The sequence below is a fragment of the Populus trichocarpa genome, chromosome 10 (assembly GCF_000002775.5).
Source record: "Populus trichocarpa isolate Nisqually-1 chromosome 10, P.trichocarpa_v4.1, whole genome shotgun sequence".
In the NCBI taxonomy this organism is placed as follows: domain Eukaryota; kingdom Viridiplantae; phylum Streptophyta; class Magnoliopsida; order Malpighiales; family Salicaceae; genus Populus; species Populus trichocarpa.
Genome location: NC_037294.2, coordinates 13,823,176 through 13,848,274, shown reverse-complemented (window position 1 = coordinate 13,848,274; position 25,099 = coordinate 13,823,176). Strand labels below are relative to the sequence as shown.

The 25,099-nt window shown below is 34.1% G+C and overlaps 3 protein-coding genes and 1 long non-coding RNA gene across 4 annotated transcripts; 1 reads left to right on the top strand and 3 right to left on the bottom strand.

Annotated features, from left to right (window-relative positions):
• Nucleotides 1-1,034: 1,034 nt before the first annotated feature.
• Nucleotides 1,035-5,536, bottom strand: LOC7459820 (uncharacterized). Its single transcript, XM_002314802.4, has 12 exons — nt 5,369-5,536; nt 5,182-5,280; nt 5,025-5,109; nt 4,868-4,937; nt 4,715-4,775; nt 4,574-4,627; nt 4,119-4,275; nt 3,944-4,037; nt 3,669-3,778; nt 2,958-3,064; nt 1,525-1,635; nt 1,035-1,425 (listed from the first exon to the last, which is right to left on the bottom strand). Exons 1-12 carry the CDS (start codon nt 5,477-5,479, stop codon nt 1,309-1,311), a joined length of 1,176 nt encoding a protein of 391 aa, XP_002314838.4. The 5' UTR covers nt 5,480-5,536; the 3' UTR covers nt 1,035-1,308.
• A 7,861-nt stretch (nt 5,537-13,397) lies between these two features.
• On the top strand, nt 13,398-16,388 carry LOC7475563 (receptor protein kinase-like protein ZAR1). Its single transcript, XM_002315884.4, has 2 exons — nt 13,398-15,190; nt 15,346-16,388. Exons 1-2 carry the CDS (start codon nt 13,711-13,713, stop codon nt 16,014-16,016), a joined length of 2,151 nt encoding a protein of 716 aa, XP_002315920.1. The 5' UTR covers nt 13,398-13,710; the 3' UTR covers nt 16,017-16,388.
• A 2,841-nt stretch (nt 16,389-19,229) lies between these two features.
• Nucleotides 19,230-21,786, bottom strand: LOC112328824 (uncharacterized). The gene is made up of 3 exons (XR_002984038.2): nt 20,700-21,786; nt 19,845-20,493; nt 19,230-19,597 (listed from the first exon to the last, which is right to left on the bottom strand). It is a non-coding gene; the product is annotated as an uncharacterized LOC112328824 (long non-coding RNA).
• An 820-nt stretch (nt 21,787-22,606) lies between these two features.
• On the bottom strand, nt 22,607-24,832 carry LOC7459819 (auxin-responsive protein IAA32). The gene is made up of 4 exons (XM_024610350.2): nt 23,914-24,832; nt 23,158-23,406; nt 22,963-23,071; nt 22,607-22,861 (listed from the first exon to the last, which is right to left on the bottom strand). Exons 1-4 carry the CDS (start codon nt 24,056-24,058, stop codon nt 22,780-22,782), a joined length of 585 nt encoding a protein of 194 aa, XP_024466118.2. The 5' UTR covers nt 24,059-24,832; the 3' UTR covers nt 22,607-22,779.
• Nucleotides 24,833-25,099: the final 267 nt, after the last annotated feature.

Genomic DNA, 25,099 nt, shown 5'->3' with positions numbered 1-25,099 from the left:
AAATTGATATTACTGTGCGCGTAAATTTAATTCACTCTATACTAGTTTTTTGAGAAAAAAATATTGTTCACATCCCGAATGAATTTAATTCTCTAAACTAGTTTTTTTTTTTTAAAAAAATAATACAATTAACACACTAAAAAAAAAAAACACGAACAGTGCAAGTGAATTGCACTGTTCACGTGAACAGTGCAATTCACAATTGAACAGCAGTGAATTGCACTGTCCGCAGGTTTCTACAGTGCATGCAAGCATGTTTTCATTGCTTTTTCTTTCCAGCGTTTTAAACGCAAAAAACATGTGGACCCCATGCACAGTAAAGTAAGTTTTTTGATTACCAAACAGCTGCGGGCTGCGTTTTATAAAACGCAGCCGCAGCCGCGTAGACAAACAGCCTCTTAGAACACCCATAACGTGAAAATTTCATATCATACTTAAAACTGTATCCTATTAAAAGATATCTCATGGCTCGCTGCTTTGAGAGTCTTCTGGGTTGTTTTGCATCTGTTTTTATATTTATGGTATAAAAAATATAGCAAAGTATTTGATAATTATAAAAACTACGTTTTACATTGTAAAATCTATTAAAAAATTGAGTTTGAAATGTAGTTTTCGTAAAGTAGTTTTTATATGCTTTTTTAACTGAGTTTCATAAAACACTGTTTGTTTTTGCGTTTCAAAAACACTTTTTAAAAAATTTAAATTTTTTTTCTTCAAATTAATATTTTTTTGATGTTTTTAGATCATTTTGATGGGCTTATATTAAAAATAATTTTTTAAAAATAAAAATATATTATTTTAATACATTTTCAAATAAAAAGTACTTTGAAAAGCAACCACAATCACACAACTACCAAATATTTTATACATGTATTTTGCTGCACATCAACTTCAACTATAGTTTTTACCAAACACGTATCTAAATCCAATTAACCTCAACTAACCACACTTTTTTTAAACTTACTTTTTTAAAACCACAACCACAAAAGTTACCTCAAAAACAAACACACTACAAACAGCACTGCTGCAAGAACAATTAAGGAAAGATCAATAATGTTTCAATGATTCACTTAAAATTTCACGGGTACTGCAGATTCAAATACAAGTGTAAAACATGCGGTGAAGATAAAATCATAGCAGCATTTGGTACCCGTAATGACTTTTATTTGCATTTCTATAACAATTTTCTTTTCTTTCAACTCTAGTAATCAGTAGATGCATGAATAATAGGAAAGTACTTTCTATAGGCATAGCGCAAAATTATCATACAAAGAAGGATGTCATCAGTAGATGTTGCTGCCTATGAGATCACAATCCACCACTATTTCTTATTTCTGTGGAGGAAATATCTATGCGGAACCTATCAGCTGGTATTGAGACAAACATATCTTTCAATGTCTCTGGAATGTCGAAGTCTTCGAGAACCTGCAGAAAGACCAAGCAAACAACATTGACAGAATTTCCAAAAGAAGAAAATAGAGATGAAAAAGGATACTTTTATGGGCTTATGGTATGTGGAAACACCTTAAAGACACCATCCACATTACGGCCACCTACAAGGAAGGTGCACCCAATTCTTTTGCATCCATCAAGTATCTCTAGCATCTTCCCATGGTCTCCATCATAATACTTAGGCTGGAAAGCAGTAAAATAATAATAAATGAATATAAATGGACAGGGAAAGAAAAACTTGTCCATTCTAACACAAATATTTTTCCTAGCAAACGGAGATGAAATGTAAATGTTCAGATCAGGTCATTGTTTCCATAGTAACATCAATTTACTTTACGTTGCAAGTCAGGTCATATTTTCCTGTCCTCGTAGTTTTTGGAGGCATTCCTGCTAAAGAGTAGAGTAGGGAGCCCAATAAAACAAATATACCGGTCTCTTGCATTATTAAGGCCTTCTCTGTCGCTATCTACGGACATAATAATTCCACCCCCCAGGCACACACTGAAATGCAAAGAACCAAATACCCATGCCCAAAGTTCAATTCACATAGGAAAAGAAAATAAAAGGGGAAAATAGGCGCAGTAGTAAACATATCCTAGAACATCAGAGTTACATGGGTATGTTGGCAAGCAAAGTTAATCCACGCATAGATCAATTTGAATGCATCAGTAAAGGACCACATTAGGAACTCAGAAAAGTATTCCAGCATGTTAGTTTCCTTCCATACCACTAACTCCCATGAACAAGCATGAATGCATGGCTTCTGCAGAAAGGGCTTAAAAAATGGGATTTGAAGATGTGCTTACTTGAATGAATTTCAGGAAAATTGCAAGGATTAGAAATTACATTCAGCGGTCAAAGAATGAGATTTTTTCTTGAAAAACCAAGTTTTCATTTTTAGATTTCAAGATTTTGAGCATAGTTTAAGAACCTGTACTTATCCTGTATTTTACTATTTAAATACATTTTCTAGTTTTTCAAATCTAGAAAAGTTCCAAGTTTTAGGTTAATAATGCCTCTTATTTTGGTTATACGAAATACATTCCAACAGAAATGAGAAAGTAGAAATGCAAAACTCTTGTCTCTAGATAGCCTTCTCTTTATTGTTTGTTACAAACATTTTGCATCACGTCCATAAGAAACTGAGATCCATAAACTGTACAGTTTAATCAGTAATCCATGGCCCTTAATAACTTTGATTTGTGAATATGTACAATATGACAATATGGCAGCAAAAAAAATGCATTTGCACAATAGAATCTTGCCAGCAAAATAGAGATCTTTTCCAAAGAAGATCTTACAGACAATATCTATATTCATTAGAGATGCAATGAATGTCATCTAGAGATAAGGCACCTCGACATTTGCAACGAAAGGAGAAAGCAGCATGAAATACTAAGTGATATTAAATATGCAGCATGCACCATTAAAATGCACCAGAATCATAAACTGAGGTCATAATATAACTTGAGCAAATTCAACTAAAGCAATTTCAAGATCCATACGTTAATAAGCCTTGCCACCGTGTCTGCGCCAATCACAAAAGCACTGCCTGGAAAAAGCTCGGCCTTCTTATAGAAATAAGGTTGATTGGAAATAATTACTGTCTTTCCTGCCATTCTAAAAGTGAACTTGTTAATAGGTCATACATATAAGTAGGTGGTGACATTTTTCATACACAATTTAGCGAGATATGAGCCATATTTCTGTTGTTAAGTGAGTTTCAGCATTCAAGCGGGGGGAAGAAGAATTAAAAACTACCACAAACTAAATAAGGTATTGAGGGAAAATTAGCATACTGTTAAAAAACAAGGAATCCCACAGAACTAACACGGGGAAATAAATTCAATTCCATTAACCATGCTGTTTTCACAGGGGCAGAGTCCATTAAGAGCTATATGGCAGAGATAAACAATCATTTGGAATGCCTTTAATGCTAGTTAAAGTAATACTCTACATCAAAGAGAAAGAAGGCTATTCCCCAACAAAAGCAGCATAGTGCAACTCATATGATAATCCTGATATGTTCAAAGTAACATTCTGTTACCTTTAGCTCAGAAGTGACCTATGCCTACACCAGTTACCCCAAAATTCTATCACCTCCCCTAAAAACAATCATCCAGTTATAGCCACATCATCACAAAAATATGACCCTTCCACAAACACACATAATACATGATGTCCAGGTGTGAAAACAATCAAATAATGAGCCTCACCAGCCTTTTCAAATTGCTTGATGCGGTCCTTAATTTGTGATACTGATAGTGGAGGTTTGTCAGCATTGACTGCTGATATTTCAAAACAGGGATATCCATTGCCACAAAAGCTACATAAAAAAGAGAAAACAATGAGGAGCATTGTATTTTTACCCACATTTACACAAATGACAGAAAAGCTAAAATAAATGTCTACAGCATGAGTGGCATGGAAATTGAATTAAAGTGACTCAAGCATGCCTTAAATTTACATTTACAACTACAGATTCATGTACCTAGTAGCAACTTCCAAAAGCTTGACGTGACCGTCGTGTAATGGATTAAACGAACCAGAAAGTATTATCTTTCTCTCAGCAGGTGTATAAGTCTCTGCAAACAGGTGGTAGAAACTAAATGATCGACAAAATTTACTGCGATTTCAATTTATTCAATCCAGGGAACTAATCATACCACTTGAAAATGGATAAACCTTAAAGCATATTTTCCCATCTATAAGTTGTTCCAATTCTTGATCTTCGCTGAAGTGTGTTTCATGTTCATCAGACATGTCAGATTCGGTCAAATGAGAAACAGATGCTGCCTGGACTTTGCATGCATTTGCAATAGCCTGTAACAAAAAGTAGGGGGGAAACACTAGCAAAAATTAACCAAGAAATGTGTAAAATTGGAGCCATCACAAGCATATCACAGTTGGCAGAGTAAAAGGATTGCCCGTTGCATCGGGACTCCTTTTATCTTACTGACTTCAGGATCTTGAAAGTTCATACAACCTTTCACAAAACAATACACATGAAGGGATATAAAAGATTTCATGATTTTCAGTGGCAACGTCGTTTCTTCTTTCTTTTCTTTTAACTGACTGGAAACATATAATTGAACAAAGCAAACTAGTGTCTATCACAAACCTTGAGTAAGAGATGACTTGAAACTGTATCTTCTTGCTCCCGGGTTCTCAAACCCTGGGTTAAAAATCAGCAACAAGAGTACTTACAAAAGCACAACACTAGAAATTTAATTCAAAAAAGAAAATAAACTTTCATGACTACCTTAGACAATGTAACAGTAGATACTGAAAGTCGATCGGATGTTCTTGTTGACAAGTAAAACCTATAGGCAAGAAAAACAAGAAGTTAAGCAGTAACCCAAAATGCTGCGAATTAAATGCTGCGAATCCAGAGAATGTCTTGTAGACAGAAAACCTGTGATCCCCAAATTTCGGACGTGAGCTGGCTAAAGAACCGGTAAAACCCACACCAACAACAGGGTAACCTGATTCAACAGACGAAAAGAAGCCAATTTAATTATTAAATTCAGATAAATTTAATCAGCAAATACTACCAAATGTTAATTAGTGACCTGGGCTGGAAAGCTTGAGACCACGGTTGTAAGCTAATAGAGCCATTTCCTCTGCAGTTTGTTGACTACAATGTTGACTGGGAATCTGAAAAAATAAAAATAAAAATCATATGCTTAAAAAACAAATTCTTAAAAGGAAAAAAACGAGTTTGATTACCTTGCCAAGTAATTGAATAAAGGACATCCTAGAGTAAGGAACAACAGCTTCAAGCACTGTATTTGAAGCTCCAGGTACTGACAGCAACCATCCTAGTGCCTACAATTATCACGCACAAATTTTATTGGCTTTTCTTAATTATGAAGTGGTGATGTGATAAGGAGGATAGACAGGGAAAAGGACAGACCTGAGAGGCACCACCGGCGAGATAAAGTACAGCCTGATTAGGGGCAGAATGTATGGCTTCCACTACACCTCGAATCCACGCGTCCGTCATGGTCGTCTTCTCCACGCTCATCGATCCTTCTCTCGTTCTCTATAAAAATGACGACCCTTATTTTATTGATCGTGGTCAGCCCAGTCCTTGGGCCCAATACTCTGCGTTAAATAAACGTGAACGAATGACGTTTATTCCGGGTGAAATATTTTTTATCAACATAAAAATATTATTATTATAATCAATTTATAAACTTGAGTTTATTTATTTATTAATTTATATATATATAACTCATGAAAAATAATAAAACATTTTAAAAATTATAATAGCATGTTACCATCGTTGCTACCTTTACAATCTCCCCAGTTTTTTTTTATTATTATCATCATCATTTTTTTTTCAACTATCCACCTAATTATTGTTATCGTCGTATTTTCTTCATCGTTAATTATTAAATATTGTAAATTTTATATATATATATATATATATATATATATATATATATATATATATATAATACTACTCATTTTTAAGAGCAAGTGTCAGTTTTAAAAAGAAATAAAAAGCTCTTTTTTTCTTTTTATCAAAAAATTATACTATATTCTTGTAAAAAACTCAGCAAATCACAATAGCCGACACCATTATAACCCCTCTCACAATGGTTTTTACTCACCATAAAAAAAAATGACTTATAATAAAAAAAAATCTTACCATTACCAAAAATACTTTGGGCCAGAGAGGGGTTAAGTATGTGTATGATAATTTGGTATATATAATATTTTTTAATTGAAAATATATTAAAATATTTTTTTTTAATTTTTAATGTTAACACGTTAAAAATATTAAAAAACATCTAAAAATTTAAAAACAAGTTAAATCATAAAAACAAACACTCCATTCTCCATTGTACCAGAACCGAATATCCTCAAGCCAGCAATCCCACTGAAAACTGAGGATTTTCACATTCAAGTTTAAAGGGAGCCATAGCACCTTCAAAGTACGGGAAAAAAAATCGTCAGTCCTAAAACTTTGAATGTAATTTTGGAATGAAGGCTTGTTCCGGAAATATCTACGTTGGTATCCAAAAAAATAATTACTGTTCTATAGCCATCACCAGTTCATTTTATTTTTTAAATGTTTTCTGATGACTTTAGTTAGTGGAACCCATTTCTAGAACCCTAATTCCACTGTGTAGGTGTGCTGAAGCTGAACACATGGAAAATAAGAAAGAATTGAATTTAGCAAACTGGGTTTCACAGAGAAGGGACATGAGAAAATTTCAAACCCATCCCACCGTATTTGCAGTTTGGAAGCAAAATCACATTCTCACAAGATAACTTTTCCAGATCTCGTTATCCCCCTGGCCAAAAAGAAAATCTTGTTGGTCCTAAAATACGTGTTCATGGACAAGGCTAAATGACGGAAAACAAAGAATACTAAGGAATGGAAACCTGGCAACAATCTTATGAAAAAACAGAGAAAAAAAGAAGAAGATGTTCTTCGTAATGTCTGTCTGTGCCCCCAACATATATTCCCTAGTACTTCATAGATCACTGTCACTACATCTGTGTCTTCTGATCAGTTCTAACATACATATGGCGACACAAATTGCGTGGTAACTGGAGTATTAGGGCATTGTTACCGCTACATAAAAACAAAAAACAAAAAAAAAGATCACTCCTTTCAACTGTAAATCACAAGGGACTCACAACCCTACATTTTTTCCCCTCGGAGAGAAGAACGTTCAGTGCAGGGCACGTGGAGGATATGGTTTTTCACTTTTTCTAACGTGTCCTTATGACATGAGTAAGTTGATATAAATCTAAAAAAATAATTTTTATACTCATCAATATTAAATTAGAGGGTAAGGTTTCAGTTAATTGTGAAAATAATTCAATTAATCACATAAGCGATACTTTTCAATTGTATTCATTAATTTATGACCTCAATACACATGTTAGAATGACACATGTACATGTTTGATATACTTTATATTTACTTTTTTTTTTTTAATATGGGTGTTTGAGCCAGTTTGCGTCTATTTTGATTAATTTCATGGGTCCTAAAGTTAATGACCATGTAAATCTCTAATGGTTCTAAAATTTATAAAATTCGAATTGATAAACTTAAAAAAAAAAAAATTAAAATCTCATTAATTAATCTAGTTTCTTCGGGATTTCTATATTTACATTTTATGCATATTGGTTGTTTCCAGATGGAAATGGAATTAGCAAGGGCACGCTTGACTGTTCTGGCTTGAACAGGCACTTCTTGTCCTCTTGCTGACCTCTTATTTTTCACAATGCAAAGACATTATTGACCACAACGGAGCCCCAACAAAGTGAGATGCTGGTTCTTGTTAACGAGTTTTTTTAAAAAAAAAAAAAGTTAAATTAATTGTCGGTCGTGATGTTAATTTCTTCAGGGAATGTCTTTTAACGCGTGGTTCATCATCTTCACCAGTGAATCAAATGATTTGCATTTTCTGTAAGTTTGGCGATAAATATGCTGCGGACATGGTCCAGATCACAGATATGCTGGCCCAGTGTTGATGTCTAAGTTTCCATAAAATAGAGTAGCTAGACAAACACACCCTAAGGCAACTTCTTCACCGGAAGGTTGATAGAAAAGACAGTAACAACTGACATTACAAATAAACAGGAGTCAGTTTTGAAACTATAATATTTATTCGGTTCGGTGTTCAATAGAGTAATACTATATTGGTGGTCTATGTTATGTTATGCTGTATATATATATATATATATATATAACAATAACTTAATTAATTTGATTAGTATCACGTTTAACAAGCTTAAAACAACGGGTGAGTGACGCTACCATAATAACAAGGCATCGATCGCTCGTCCCAGAAATAAGGATGCATGGAATCTTAAACTTAAATGTCATCAAATTTTGTGTTCAGCGATGCATAAGCAAGAAAGTACATGCATGATTAAAGGAGACGAGTTGGATTCCCTTCTCCTGTTCAGATGCCAGCTGGTCGAAGGGAGAAAGGCAATATGGGTATTCAACAGCAATTTTTTTCTCATAATAAGTAACAACAACGTTTCATCTATACTCAGGAAAAAAAAAGCTGGGGGTGTCAGTGTACTTCGATGACTCTGGCCACGGTAAAAAAACCTGGTTTACTGTTCATCTATGGGATCCAAGGAGGCCATGGAACATCCAGGTTGGACTAATGGTACTCTTGATTTTTTTTTTCTCAGCCTCGACCCTTAACTACTTCTCTATCTAGCCAGTTCTGTTCTAGAAAATCTCCTCACGTGGTCATTTTGTCCATTTTTCGTTCAGTTTATCATTGGTTCTTAACAGCGTACCAAAAAAAGGCGTGCACGTGTTTATCATGTGTCAGAAATTCACTGTAAATTAGATGGAAATTCACTGTAAATTAGATGGAAATTCGAAGAAAAAGCCATGTTATAAAAAAAAATGAATGGAAAGACTGACGTTTCAAAGAGAAAAATAGTCGTATTAAGAAAATATGGAAGATCAACTTCCCATCAAAGCAACTATCTAGGTGGTGATCCAGTGGTAAGAGTTTGGGATCAAAAAATTTGTCCCCTCTGTGGTCTCAGGTTCGAACCCTGTAGTTGCTCATATAATAATCAATGAAGGCTTACATGGTCGTTAACTTCAGGGCCCGTGGGATTAGTCGAGGTGCGCACAAACTAACCCAGACATCCACGTTAAACTAAAAAAAAATTCCCATCAAAGCTTGCAATTCACATTCCTAAAAATGGAGGAGAAATCACAAGTACCTCACATTTTCCCTTGAATTGCACCTATTACGAGTTCTCATTTTACTATATCACATCACATCACATTATAGTTACAACTATATAATTGCTTTAGTTATATTGCAAGTCAATTCAATTTTTTATTGAAAGTGAAAAAAAAAATATCTAGTTATTATTAGCATGTTGTTTTTTAAAAAAAATTATGTGAAGGTTGATTCGATATGACTTAGTCAACTTTATATATCCAAATAAGATTTAATCGACTAAAAAATATATAATTTAACTAAAAAAATCAAGATGATATATTTTTTAAAATATTGGGACGACAACATATTATATCTACTTGAATTTACTCGAATCGACTTAGATTTACTCGAATCAATTCAGGTTAATTTGTTAAATCTCCAACCTAGGTCATGAGACCCTAGTAACCTTGTAGAAAGCAAGTAAAAAAATTATTAAGTTCAATTATCAATAAAATCAATATTGAATGGTGAAATTAAAAATAAAATTCAATTAGAAAAATGAGTCGAGTCAGCCTGAGCTAACCTGTCAACCATTAGTCATGAGATTAAAAAAATCAATTAAAAAAAGAACATGAAAAAAACACATGAGTTAATTGACCAAACCCACGACCCGATTCATGAGATCTAGATAACTTCATAAAAAGCAAACCAAAATAAATTATGAAGTCTAATTCTCATTCAACCCAATGTTGAATGATGAAATTAAAAAAAAATAACAAAAAAAAACTCTTAAGCAATTGAGCTAATCCATATCTCGGATCATGAGAATGTGACAAACCCGTATAAAGTAAATAAAAAAATATATAAAGCAAATTTTCAATCAATTTAATATTGAAGGATAAAGTTAAGAAAAAAAATCAATTAAAAAATAACCTCAGTCAACCCAGGTTAATCTACCAAACCCGAATTATAAAAATAAAATAACTCCATAAAAATTAAATTAAAACAAATTATAAATTTCTTATTAAATCTACAATAAAATTATATAAAAAAAACTAAATTATAAAAGTTAAAGCATTCTACTATTCATTGCTGCATTTAAAAGCCAAGAACAAATAGTACGTACTAATTACAGTTAAAATTACAAAATATGCTTAAAACATTCAGGAAAAGGAATGATTGTTTTGCACTATTCCTCCTGACCTAACCTAAAAAAGTATACACCAAAAAACTTTTAGTATACACTATTCATACGTGAACAAGAAAAGTGTACATATATTTTTTATTTACATCATCACGTTTTTTTATTTATTTGCGATTTCATGTCTCAAGTTACATTAACAATGTTTTGTATGTTGAGATTCCCTTTATTTACAATCCCTCACATGGACAAAGTAATGATGAATATTTTGATGATGAATTAAAGATTGATCCTGGTTAGATAAAGCTTTATTTGTAGTTTAAAAATAAAGATTGAAAGAAGATGAACGGTTTTTTTTTAAAAAAAATGAAACATGCACCATTTGGATATTAACAAGAAAAATATTATTTTGATGCATTAATTTTTAGTTTATTTATAGTTCGACTCTTGTTATTCTACCATTTTATATTTTGATTCTATACTTTATTTTTTATATTTTAATTCTTAAATATCGAGGGAATAAAAGAAAAAGTCATCATAAAATATCAAGAAAAAAAAAAGTGTTAGGATGAGGATGATGACATTCTGGTCATCAGAAAAGTTGATTTAGGTGTAATAAGTTGGTATCTCTTAGGGGAGTTAAATAAAGGTAGCTTTGCCATTTAATCATGCAGAAAAAAAATAGATCGAGAACCTTATTTTTTTTATTGATTTAGTTTTTATTTTTCAAAGAAATCGAAGGTTGTCCTGAGATTGGAAATGAAACGAGTTTCTTAAGGTTTATATAATATTTTAAGATGAATAAGAATCAAAAATTATTTTTTGAGATTCAAATACCTAGATCTTAATTATTTTTTTCCATTGGATGCGACTAGAAAATTATGTGAAGCATGATAGATTGTTTGCCACCAAACAAGATCGTCAACTATTTAAAACAAAAACTAGAACAAATAACGCTTTATTCGCTCCTAAAAAAACCAACTAGGTATTTGGGTTGGCCTGCTTAGCCTAACAATACTTTGTCTAATATCTATTTTTTAACTTTTAATTATTATTTTTATTTAAATTAATACCCTCTCTCATTTATTAATTTTGTATTTTACTTTGCATTATTTTCTTTGTTACACGTTTAATTAGTGGTCTATCTTGTTCTTTAAATTGTTTTGTTCACTTTTTTTAAAATTATAGTTAGTCTTTTTTTAATTCCATAATGCTTCGAAACAATTATTTTAATTTATGTTTAAATTTATTTTTTATTTTATATAAATAAACTTTATTTACATAACATATTTATAAAAATAAAAATTGTTTGTTATCAGCAATAAAAATCAACTTATAAGATATCCGTGATTAAATATTTACACGTGCAGGATTATTAAATTTTTTATTTTAATATTTAATCATCATTAATAATAATTTTTTTATTTATTGACTTATATATATATATATATATATATTTATTTATCTATTTATTTTATTAAATATAAATTTCTCAATTAAAAAACTATCATATACCCTGTCTATATCTCTAGCACCTTAGAGCCAGTTTGTTTTTATGTTTTAAAAATACGTTTGAAAAAAAGTAATTTTTTTATTATTTTTTGCTTAAAATTATTTTTTATATATATTTCCAGATTATTTTGATATAAAATAAAAAAATAAAAAAATTATTTTGATACATTTCTTAGCAAAAAAAACTTTGAAAAACAACCGGTACCGTATTCTCAAACACCCATTTAGGGTGTATTTGGAAACGCCGTTGAAACCGCGTTCCAAAAAATATGTAATTTTTTAATTTAAAATTATTTTTTTTATTTTCAGATTATTTTAATGTGTTAATATCAAAAATATTTTTTAAAAATAAAAATTATTATTTTAAAATATTTTTAATAAAAATATTTTAAATCATAATTATTATCGCATTGACACTCGCGCAATCAATCTCTTACGGTTTTTTTCAAAAAAACCCTTCATCTCTTACGTTCAATATTAAATTAAAATACTATACGCCACGTGTTGCGGATTACATGACCAATGTGCAGCGATAATAAAAAGGAAACCTTTTCTTTTACCACCTCCTCTTCTGTGGCCGTAACAATAAAGTATTCTAAAGTCTACAGTGGGGTTCACCACTCTGCCCTTATAGCCCACTCGTCAAACGGCTATTTTATTATCATATCTGAATTCATCTCTTAGGTTTAACATTTTCCTATCACGAGATATGGAATCGGCTCCTTTACAGGTAGTGTGCATGCATTCACGAGGTGTCCTTCGCCAGGGTCCCGCCAATTAAAAATGAAAGAAAGATCAGGACCATCTGTTTTCGTTTGATTGTACTGGATTTATGATTAAAACCTGGCCGATGTTACTCTAGCAGTCGAGATCCCAGCTATGGAAATGGAATTGGTTCTGAATCCTAGTGAATTTCTGCTGTATAAAATATGATCACTGCTGGGTTCAAAGTGACCATAATCATGGCTTCTGTCTCCTTAACGGTTTATAACCAACGTGGGATCATCATGACTATCCAATTCATTGCTTCTGTCAGTTTATTGGGTAATTTGATATTAATTCCATGTCTTTTTACGGAAAGAAATTAGCTTAGGCTCTATGCATGCCCCAGGCAAAGTAGGACTTTCATGAAGAAAGAATCACCCTTCCCCCCCCCCCCCTAGAGAATTATAGATTTACTCTTCTTTGCAATAATCAATGATGGTTAAATCAATTCTAAATCTACAACGTCATTTCATCTGTATGTTGAGATAGCTGAAATATTCATATGATTTCAATTATTTTAGTACATTTTTTTCATGCATCCATTGCAAAATTATATACCCTCTTGTGAAAGAAAGCTTCTATCCTCGAAAACTAAAATCTCATGGAAAACATAAAGGGGTCAATCACTATAAACGTTTAATTATGTCCGGAAATATGTTCTGGCTTGAACGCAAAGAGACGGCTAGACAGGACCTTGCCAAAAGCAAACATTACAGGGAGCTCCCCAGAAAGCAAAAAAGAGCACGCTCATGTTAGTAATTTACATGGAGATGGAGTAGCTTTCTGAAAATATCACGATAAATTGACCGGAAGAGAAATCCAAGAAGCCTTCTTAGATCTGTAATAGTGTGAACTGTGAGCAACAACTTTTGCTTTTCCCATTTTGTTTTCGTCTCTCACTAAAATTATCTATCTTCCCAAGGTCTGGTCTATGCTTTACCAAAATAACCCTTACCCTTCTTCAACACTCTCTCCTGCCTGTGACACTCACACCCCCTTTCTCTCTCTCCCCCCTCTCTCTTTCCCACACACAGATAGAGGGGGTCTCCATTGCCTCTCTCAGGCCTTCTTCTTTCTCACTTGGTTTTCTGCTTCTGAAAGGTAAGCGGCCTTTCAAGCCCCAGCTACCTTTGCATTTTGCACCCTCCAACAGTCACTTTGTTTGGAGACATGTTTTCTTTGATTTTGCTGCTTCTTGCTCTCTTTAACTGTCATAGTCTAGTGAGTTGTTTGAATAATGAAGGGTACGCACTTTTGTCATTTAAGCAGTCCATTTATGAAGACCCAGAAGGGTCTTTGAGTAACTGGAACTCCTCCGATGATAACCCCTGTTCATGGAATGGGGTTACATGCAAGGACTTTAAAGTTATGTCTGTTAGCATTCCAAAGAAGAGACTTTATGGGTTTCTTCCTTCTGCTCTTGGGTCACTCTCTGACCTTAGACATGTAAATTTGAGGAATAACAGGTTCTCTGGTAGTTTGCCTGCTGAGCTCTTTCAAGCTCAAGGACTACAAAGTTTGGTCCTTTATGGTAATTCCTTATCTGGGTCTTTGCCAAATCAATTTGGCAAGCTTAAGTACCTTCAAACCTTGGATTTATCCCAGAATTTCTTCAATGGGTCTATACCCACATCATTTGTTCTATGCAAGAGACTTAGGGCCCTTGATCTTAGCCAAAACAATCTCACTGGTTCTTTGCCAGTTGGGTTTGGTGCTAGTTTGGTTTCTCTTGAAAAACTTGATCTTTCATTTAACAAATTCAATGGTTCAATTCCTAGTGATATGGGAAATTTGTCTAGCTTACAAGGAACTGCTGACTTGTCACACAATCTCTTTACTGGTTCAATCCCAGCTAGCCTTGGAAACCTTCCTGAGAAGGTTTATATTGATCTAACTTATAACAATTTGAGTGGTCCAATACCTCAAACCGGTGCTCTAATGAACAGAGGACCAACAGCATTTATTGGAAACCCTGGTCTCTGTGGCCCTCCATTGAAAAATCCATGTTCTTCAGACACCGATGGTGCAGCTGCACCTTCATCAATCCCTTTTCTGCCTAACAACTCTCCCCCTCAAGATTCAGATAACAATGGCAGAAAGAGTGAGAAAGGAAGAGGACTGAGTAAGACTGCTGTTGTTGCAATAATTGTTAGTGATGTCATCGGAATTTGCCTTGTTGGATTGTTGTTTTCGTATTGTTATTCAAGGGTTTGTCAGCGTAGTAAGGATAGGGATGGGAATAGTTATGGTTTTGAGAAGGGAGGGAAGAAAAGGAGAGAGTGCTTTTGCTTTAGGAAGGATGAGTCCGAGACTCTATCTGAGAACGTGGAGCAGTATGATCTCGTGCCACTAGATGCGCAGGTGGCTTTTGATTTGGATGAGCTGCTTAAGGCATCGGCTTTTGTTTTAGGGAAGAGTGGAATTGGAATTGTTTACAAAGTTGTGCTTGAAGATGGGCATACTTTAGCTGTGAGAAGATTGGGCGAGGGGGGCTCTCAAAGATTTAAGGAATTCCAAACAGAAGTGGAAGCAATTGGCAAGCTAAGGCATCCTAATATTGTAATTCTCAGAGCGTATTACTGGTCTGTTGATGAGAAGTTGCTCATCTATGATTACATACCGAATGGGAGTCTTGCCACAGCACTTCATGGTAAGTTCCAGAAACCATCATGCCACCGGAGCAAATTTTCTTTTGCCTCATTTACCCTAATTAGTAGGTTTTATTTTTGTTTGCTCACGCAATATTTTATTTGTTGGTTTAATGTTTTTGTTATTTTGAATGTTTCGATTCTTTAATGTCAATAGGGAAGCCTGGAATGGTGTCATATACCCCATTATCATGGTCTGATCGGTTGAAAATCATAAAGGGAATTGCAAAGGGCTTGGTTTATCTTCACGAATTCAGCCCTAAAAAATATGTTCATGGAGATCTGAAGCCAAGTAATGTACTTCTTGGACAGAACATGGAACCACACATTTCTGATTTTGGGCTTGGACGACTCGCTACCATTGCTGGAGGGTCCCCAACCCTGGAATCTAATCGAATTGCCTCAGAGAAACCGCAAGAGAGACAACAAAAGGGTGCGCCAAGCTCAGAAGTTGCTACGGTTTCATCTACAAACTTGGGATCTTATTACCAGGCTCCTGAAGCACTAAAAGTTTTAAAACCATCACAGAAATGGGATGTTTACTCTTATGGAGTTATCCTACTAGAAATGATCACAGGAAGATCGTCAATGGTCCATGTTGGTACCTCTGAGATGTATCTCGTTCACTGGATTCAGCTTTGCATTGAAGAGCAGAAACCACTTGCAGATGTCTTAGACCCCTATTTGGCTCCAGATGTGGACAAGGAAGAAGAGATTATTGCAGTTTTGAAGATTGCAATGGCTTGTGTTCATAGCAGCCCAGAGAGGAGGCCTACGATGAGGCATGTCTCTGATGTTTTTAACAGATTGGCTATGTCTTCTGATTAAGAAATCTAACAGAACTGTGAATCCAATGCTCTAGTGCTTCTCGAAAACCATCGGTTACTCTGAGAAGGGATTTCAAAGATAATTGTTTTTGGCTCTTTCAGTGGAAACATGTACCCTATTAAGTTCGCTGTAGCAGTGTGAAGAGTAATAATTTCTCGTCATTGTCCATGTTAGGATTCTCTCCTTTGGTTTTGCGTGATGACTAGGTGAAGTTAGGTCTGCTAAAAGAGCATGCTAGCAACTGGGTTTTGTATGAGTTGGCTTGTAACTTGTTAGTATATGTAAAAGGATGTCTTCTTCTTGCTCTCGTTGCAGGCCCTTTTGTCCCATTCTTTGTTCTCCGTCAATGAATTTACCTATTTCTTTGCTATAGCTCTCCTGTAATAACAAAAAATATTGTGTAGCACTGCAATGCAGAGAGATGAAGTATTCTCGTCACGTGAAAGAAGAAAACCCTAATGGCTGGTGACTGAGCGGCCATATCCCTTGCAGATTGAGTTACACACACACACACACACACACACTATCCTGATAATACCCTGCATAGTAATCTTTAAGAGTTCTACCTATTTTCAATCTTTCTGGCAGCCATTATTTTCCCACCAATTTGCTTAAACTTATTCACCCATTTTGTCCCTTTCACTCAAATCTCCATGCTTGATCGCATTATGACATTAAAGATTTCAGGGAATTGTTACCCAACTGTCTTGTGCTAAAAACAGAAGCCATTAGAAATAGTAGGGTTTTCTAGTTACCGAACCGCGTGGCGCGAATATAGGGAGTGGAGTCCACTAGTGATCAAAGTATCCAATTAACGAGAAAGTTCTTAGCTGTACACTGGATTTGATTGGTCATTGATTTGTTAAATCATTTTTTGACTTTAACAGAGATTCTTGTTGGAATGTCTTTGGTCAATTCACTCCAGCTAAGCTGGTTAATTAGGGTTCTAGCTTAATTCAGGTTTTACTAACCTCGGGGCTTTAATTTCTTGGTCATGGCGGGGAAGCAAGAATGCAAGATATTTTTTTTTTGAACAAATTTCGAATAGACATACCTGTAGTCTTGTACATGATATCTGTCTTATTAGTCAACATTTTTATATGGGTTTTTTCTTCCATGATAAAGTGCTTTCTTAAAAAAAAAAAAAAAAAGGAAACAGATAAAACAAAAAGGTGATATAAGGCGCATCAGACTGTAAGTAATCTGTGTACTGTACACAGATCTTTTACTATAAATCTGTGAACCTTTTTTTTTTTTTTTTTACCAATTAACAGTAGGGGTGAGCTACGGTCGCGGTGGAGTGCAACATTTAAGAGGTATTACACGTAGCTTTAGCTTTTAAAATAAACCACATTTTAATATGTTTGTTAATGTTAAAACTCACTTTAATATTAGTGTCGGATCCATATAAAATATGTTTGAACCACAGTTTTGCTGAAAGCAGCTGAGAGCTGCTTTCCCATATCCTGCGTCTTTTTCCATATTCTGTGTATGGACAGTAAATAGTACTTTCACTCTTCATTGTTCACTTAAGTAAATGGTGGAGACACTCTCCACTGTTCCGGCCGGATCGGGTCCGGTTCAAAGCTCAATGCATTGAACCAGGTTCGATCCAATTAAAAAAAATTAATTTTTATTTTTAATTGTGTTTTATTCGAAAAATTAGAAGGAGATCGCTTGATGACATAACATTTGCAGAATTTGATCGCAATCCCAATTTTATTCCCGATGATATTTTACCTGATGTTGTTGCGCGCTTAAGAAACCAAGGAAACTGTAGTCTTTGTCGGATGGATTTCGTACATGATGAAATTGTAGATAGTTTAATGGAACAATAAAAAATATTTTATATAAGTATTATTTATTTCATGATGTAATAGCAATAGTTAAATCTACAATATTTAAATTAAAAATCATCAATATATATATATATATTAATTATTTTATAACCTCAATTTGAAAAACATTCTTAATCAAACACATTAAACTACTTTTTGTTCAAACTCAATTTCAACCATAGTTTTAACAAAACATATATAAATGTCAAACCAATCTCAATCAAAAGTATTTTTTATAAAACAACTTTTTTCAAACCACAATCACAAAAGTTACCACAATACCAAACACACTGGCCACGATTTGGCTGGCTAAGATATATTTGAGTATCAAAAACTTGGATTTAATGGGATGATCGGTCAATTTTTTATTTTAAGGTAAACCTCTTCCATTTTATTATTTTCAAATTGATTTTTTTTTAAATTAGCACTCTATAAATGTTTTTTTAATAAAATAAAACAATTTTAAAAAAATTAGTAAAATAACACAGTTTGTATATGCTATGATTGAATAATGCAACATTCAAACTTGTCATGATTCAAAAATCTGAAATGTAAAAGAAATTGTGAAATAGACGAATACAAATTATGATTAGAAAAAAAAAGAGAAAAAAAAGATCTTAAAGATATAACAAAGCTTTAATTAAAACACTATCAATATCTTTGAAAAGATATTGACAAGACGAATCTGACAATACTAACAAAGATTACCATCAATAACTAAAGTGAGTTACTCATTATTTTTAGGCGACAAATATATGACCAACTCCAGTAGCCGTTGGTAGGTTTTTTAATATCGTTAAAATCATCTCGTCAAGTTTTTTTTTTATGACTCTAAAGTCACCATCTTTCTTTTATCTCTCCTTATATCATACCCATTTAAGATTTTTTTTTTTACATGTTGCTATTTCCATCAAAGACAATTTAACATTTAGTATTTTCTAATAGCAACAATTAGTAAACTTTGCTATTTTTTATTTATTAAAAAAACTGTTATTTTATCATTTTTTTTTTTAATGTTGTTAACAAGTAAAGATACCCTTTCAAATTCTAAGAATTACCTTAGCTTCAACCCTAAAACGTTTATTCATGTTGTTGTGGTGGTAGATGGAACAGGGAAAAACTGCAAGGACATCGTTTCCCACCCGTCCTCCATCTTTCCATGGATTTGTGTGGCCAGAACGATACTGACAACCTGCCTCCACTTCGAATTCAAGGCAGGACACGTCGTTTTTACTAGATGCTTTAACATTTTGCTCCAGAATCTTTTAATTGACTACTCAAAACAAAATCAACTATAAAACTGTGTGGTAGACTCGGATTTCCTTGTTTATAGAAAAAATGTATTAATTTACGAGCCTGGTAATAAGATCCCAAGTTTATAGAAAAATTAAAAAAAGAGGAGAGATTCGGATTTCCTTGTTCACAGAATGTGTATTCCCTCTTTGTTGTTGAACCATCCCAGCTTTCACATCTCCGGTGACGGTACATGTTTAAGATTGTGTAAGAAAGATACAGTCCAGAAAAAGGAAGAGCTAGCTAAGAATTTGCTCCATTGAAATCTCATCGGCGCAACGCATAAATAGACGCAACCAATCAGCCTAAACAACTTGTCCGCAGACCATCTCTGCTGATTTACTCCCACACCTTTTCTCCTAAACTTGAAGGATCTCTCTCGTATTCATGGCAGGCATGAGCTCATCCCATCTCCTTGACCTTCAAATATCCTTGTACATTCTGCAACACCTTCATCACACAGCATATGAATTCAGAACAGCTAATCAATTTCATGAATAAAGCATCGGCACATGTTTGGGCTAAACTTTTTTCTTTCATCAACATCAGTGTAAAAGGAATATATAAAATACTATGCCGATATTATATATGCAATATAATACCTATAGATATATAGCATAAAAAGAAGCAATAATATTATTTTAAATTTATTATTTGATAATAAATAATATTAAACATTAGTATAATAGGATCTTACATTAACAAATTATACTTATAAGAACCCTTGTTGTATATTGCCTTGTCAATAACCCCACTCGTCAGTTTTGGATTCGTGACAGCACGAATTGCTACAGTTATTGAATATAGCCTAACCACTTCTTTTTGTGAAGAACAGCAGCAAATCTTGAGGTGTCGTATCACACTTTGATGAAGAGATAAGCCTCCTGATAAGCATTCTCAAGAGAATTTACATGACAATCACAAAATGACAAGGGGAAAAGGCCCTTCTTGATCTTGACTCTCAATTAGTTGAGATATGAAAGTGAGAATATGTATTCTGTGATTCAACTGGATCTCAATCATCAAACTTAGAAATGAATTGCAGAGGCTAAAATAAATAGAAAAGAACTCCCCAATCAACAGAATCAAATGACATTATTATATTGATACCGTCAATCTTGGTGCCTAAAACAGGTTAATAGGCAGAGAGTTCATCATCTCAAATGCCATTATTAATTTGATATCGTCAATCTTAGAACCTAAAACAAGCAATAGGCAAAGATTTCGTCGTCTCAATTTATAGAGGTTGTTTTCTTTTAAAATTGACAAAATCAGTCCCAAAAAGCAACCCCTTGGAAGCGCACCGGGACAATTTCAAAGTTTCTTCTGGATACGCCGGTATTTATCTGAAAAAATCAACAGCAACAATAAACTATTTACCACTTTTATTATAGAGGAGAGATGTAAGAGAATCTGATTACAGAGCACTAACATATGCACAGAAGAACCTAGAGTATGACCTAGTGCCAAAACATGTCACCATATAAAGTCGAAAGAAAACAATAGATTCTACTTCCTCAAGGTGGGAAAATTGGGTATTGCAATAACTTACATGAGGTATAGCAGCCTAATTGTTTTGAAGATGGACAACCACATCACTGCTGAACGGAAAATGAGAATTTCGCTTGAAGTTCCCATTTTGAGAATCTCCTCATGGAAACACGGTATAATCTTGACATTTGATACCTGAACCATATCCATGCTTACCGTGAATGGATACACTGGAATCTTCCATTGACCATTTTTCCTGAGAACTTGAACTGCACTTGATGTGGAGTTTTTGGGAAAAAACCCCTTGATAACAATGTTATAACCTCTTAATCAATGGACATTGTAAGGGTGAAATAGGAGTCAATGCTTTGTCATGCATTTCTGCAAAGAGAGTTATTGACTCATGGACCACTTACTCTTACAATGGCCATTGTTCAAGATGTTATGACTATGAAGATCAAATGCATAACATTTTCCAACCACTGTATCTTAACTCTTTTCTATGCTCATTCGCTTCTCTTTGCAAACAATATCCATCCATCATAACATTGTAAATTTAAACATTGACATTAGCATTCAGAGCTCATACAGAATGGTTAAATGCCAAAACAGAAAAAGCAAAATCAAATGCCAAGGGGGAAGGGCACGGGCAGTTAATGAAGATGTTTACAAGTATACGCATTGTGCACGATTCCTAGCAATTACATTTATTTTCACAAAGAATATGCAGATAAATACTGTTCCTTCCTCACAATCAACCCTAATAACCCCCCAAATTTCACCATTAATGATCCAGGATTCATACGAATCATCGGATAAAATGAAATTATGGTCCCATCAAAACTGTTGTAACTGGTTTTACCACCAAATCATTTTTTTCCTAGCAAGGAATATTTAAGCCTCATGCTAAAAGCAGAAGTAGTGTAAATTTAGGTACTACAAGATTCAATTAGAGAAACAAAAAAGTTAGCAATACCCAGTTGTTGTCGAAGGTGAAAAGCGGCTGCAGGAGCCCTAAAGGCGGCTCTCTTGTTCCCTCGTTGTTCCTTCACAGATCAATAAAATGGGCTGCAACTTGTGTGTCTGGTTTTTATACTGGAAATAAGATGCCCTCCTCACGGCCCATGAGTTCATGACGAAAAAATAGAACCCTAAGAAGCCCAAAAAGGCTATCAAGGTCACCAGCGCGCCAGATCAAACTTTTTTTTAAAAAAAATTAATCAGTACTACAAGTATATATGTTATTTCATTTGGGTCCTAGCAAAGAAATACACTCAGATTTTTAACCTTATATATATTACACTCATATTTTATTTTTTTTATATGTATATTTTCTTCACATGGTACACTTGCCATTTACATTTTTTCGATGCTAATTGTTTGATGTATTTTGATTATTTTTAGATTTTGTAATTGTTTTTAAAACAATTATTGGCTTATTTCATTTTTATTATTTTTTTAGAAATAAGAGAGTGTTTATGGTGCTCAGAATGGTGTTTAAGGAATCGAGTTTATGCATTTAGGGTGTTTTGCATAGTTGTGGACAAACTGTATTTTTTTAGAATGTTAAGACTGATTTATTTTTATATTTCAAAATCGTTTTTGAAAAAATATATATTTTATTTTATTTTTTAATTGTTTCAAATTAATTTTTTTTATATTTTCAGATTATTTTAATGTTCTAATATCAAAAGTTATTTTGATAAATTTCAAAATAAAAAATATTTTTAAAAATAATTACTATTACACTTTTAAATAAATACTATATTTCAGAAGATGGTAGGAATAATAAAAAATTAAAAAAAAACACTACTTCGAATACTGAGACAACACAACCTTCAAACATTTAGACAAGTGATCCTAAGGTTCTACATCCAAGCCATAGAGAATGCTTTGCAACCTCTTTAAAACAGCATCATATGAGCTCAGTGACATAAGCATACGATGCTATAGAGCATATGCTAGTAGTTAAAAAAATTATCCACTCGAAACATGAAATATGTGCTGGCTACTATCTGATACAAATGTCATCTTTCATTCTTCTTGGGAGCTTAAAAGTTAACTACTCATTTTTGCCTCATACACAATAGACATGGCAATTCAAAGAAATGCCTAAAAAGGTGTGATGGCAGAAGAACAATTCAGGAGAAGGCCGGTGAATATGGAAGAAGAGGTTCGCTTTTTCGTGCAATCCTCAGCCGCTTGACGCTTTCTACAAACTCCCTGTCAAGATTTTTAAGAAAGAGGGACTCGCTAAACAAATGTGTCTTGTATAAGGTAGAGAAAAAACATGCATAGATAAGAACAGTGGATTAAGAACTTACTTCCAAGGAACATCACCAACGGTTCTCCAATTCTCCTCTCTGTCCTTATAGAACAGGCAGAATTCAGAACCTGCTTGGAACAGCCTTAACCCAGATGCAGATTGTCTTCCTGGAACAACGAAGCTTAATCATGTTATCTTTGATTGTGAAAGAGAGGGGGGGAGAATGGGTTCGAACGTGTTTTTTGGTACCTACCAAACATGTCTTCGAGCTGAAGTGCGAGGCTTGAGTAACCACCATGATCTAGCATGCATATTTTCCTACCAACAATCACCCCATCCATGTTTACCTTCACATAAGCCCACCTGTCTTTGCTCTGAACTCCCTCTGCCTCCTCGTCACAATCTTGTGGGGTAAATCTAATGTAGCTTGAAGTGGAGTGTTTTAGTGGTGAGTTTGCCCGAGGCCAGTCCATCAGGTCACCATATCCCTCCAGGCCTACCACTGATATATGTACAAGAAACTCCAGTTAGAAAATTCAGATTGTAGCTATCAAAAACAGCAGAGAAAATGTTCTGCCTTTTGAGGCTCAAGCTTCAATGAAAATGAAATTCATTTAGATAAGCAGAGGCGTTCTACATCATCCCAATTTATAATTGACAAACTACAACAATTGCTAATCAGATCTTGTCACTATGAAGTGGAGGCATAACTATCCAGAATCATTTAGTATGACTGATTCTATCAAAAAGGGTGTCCATAGTAATGAATAGCTCTTTCTGCTATAAAATAATTTTTGTGTTCACAGCAAGATTTGTGCTAGCGCAGAATTTTCATCAATTCCATGGTGTTTCGTCGATTATTTCATGAATTTGTCAACATCCTTTCTCCACAAATGCTACTTGTAAAGCAAAGCATGTCACTGTCACGCTAACTTCATGAAAGAGTTCTTTTACCTGGTGACTGCTGCAAAAGTTAAACAAAAATTAAAGAAAGGAACAAGGGGCATACGATGTCCAGATGGATGATAAGCCTCAGGCTTCAAAGTTCTGAGACTGAGACCCAGATCAATAATACCATCATCTTCCCTAGGCTGATAGTAAGTAGAGTGAAGAGCTGGAGGGTTTAGAAGGAAGCCTGATGCATTAGAATCCATCGGCTTAATATTGCAGGATTAATGAGTGGAATGAATGCTGGTAGTCAAAACTTAAAATTGTGTTGATTTGCACCAGGTAGGAGAACCCATTTATACATTGAATTCTTCAATGACAATTGAAAGAAGAACGGGGCTCCAGCCAAGTAGACAAGCAAGTTTTCTCCCATTATTAATCATTGAGTGGTGCTTATCTTCTTGTGTTACTCTGATACTACCAACATGCAAGTACACAAGGAAGTTGCTAAAAAATAGAAAAACAAGGGATGGCCTTTGTGATTGTAACAAAAGTTGGTTTGGATTCTGCAACCCGACATTACAACAAGGGTTCTGCTTTTCAGGTTGGAAATCCAACGGTGAGCAACCAGTCAGTGAATGCTCAGGATTGAACTGCTGGGTCCAACACACAAATATGAAATTATGTCGTGTGTTTCTTTCTCTTAAATTTATTACAACTTTCTTAAAAAAAATGGAAAATGTACTGTTAATAAGCAATATTTTGAGTTTTCGACAGCTATCAGCATACAATGCCTTTGTGCACATTGTTCCAGGAGTAGTGGTTGCAATAATGGAAATCGTCACTTCATTATTTTTCCCGTGCCTGTATGGAAAGAAAAGTAGCGTCTCGTGTTCAGGGAAAAAATAATCCTGTAGAGATGTAGTTTTGGCTTGAGTTTCCGTTCTTGCTTTTAATTTTTTTTAGTTGGGCAGTCTCTCTCAGATGACAGTACAACCACTCTTTAGGGGGGGCAGCGATCCCATCGTCACCCATGATCCCACTCTGCCTTGCCCTTGCAGAACATCGCTGTGTGGATGAAACCTGCTTGCCAGCATAGGATTCTTCTTAACTAGACTGGAAAAAAGGGATTGTCGTTGAATTAGAAGGATCCCATAACCACTTTGTTCTTCGGAATACAAAGGATCTTGATTATTAATTCCTCTTCCTATTAGCAAAATTTGAGGTCTGATTCCTACTCAGGACTGTAAATGAGCCATGTTTAAGTTGACGAGAAGGATGCTCACGGTTCATAAATCAGGAATCTG

Excerpts from the sequence above, each read along its gene's own strand:
- LOC7459820 (XM_002314802.4), bottom strand. The coding sequence starts at position 5,479 with ATGAGCGTGGAGAAGACGACCATGACGGACGCGTGGATTCGAGGTGTA. Across the intron at positions 4,776-4,867 it reads CCGAAATTTGGGGATCACAG|GTTTTACTTGTCAACAAGAA; the intron begins GTTTTCTGTCTA and ends TCTTGCCTATAG. Across the intron at positions 4,038-4,118 it reads GGTTTATCCATTTTCAAGTG|AGACTTATACACCTGCTGAG; the intron begins GTATGATTAGTT and ends ACCTGTTTGCAG.
- LOC7475563 (XM_002315884.4), top strand. The coding sequence starts at position 13,711 with ATGTTTTCTTTGATTTTGCTGCTTCTTGCTCTCTTTAACTGTCATAGT. Across the intron at positions 15,191-15,345 it reads TCTTGCCACAGCACTTCATG|GGAAGCCTGGAATGGTGTCA; the intron begins GTAAGTTCCAGA and ends TAATGTCAATAG.
- LOC7459819 (XM_024610350.2), bottom strand. The coding sequence starts at position 24,058 with ATGGATTCTAATGCATCAGGCTTCCTTCTAAACCCTCCAGCTCTTCAC. Across the intron at positions 23,407-23,913 it reads TTATCATCCATCTGGACATC|TGGTAGGCCTGGAGGGATAT; the intron begins GTATGCCCCTTG and ends TACATATATCAG. Across the intron at positions 23,072-23,157 it reads TCAGCTCGAAGACATGTTTG|GAAGACAATCTGCATCTGGG; the intron begins GTAGGTACCAAA and ends TCGTTGTTCCAG.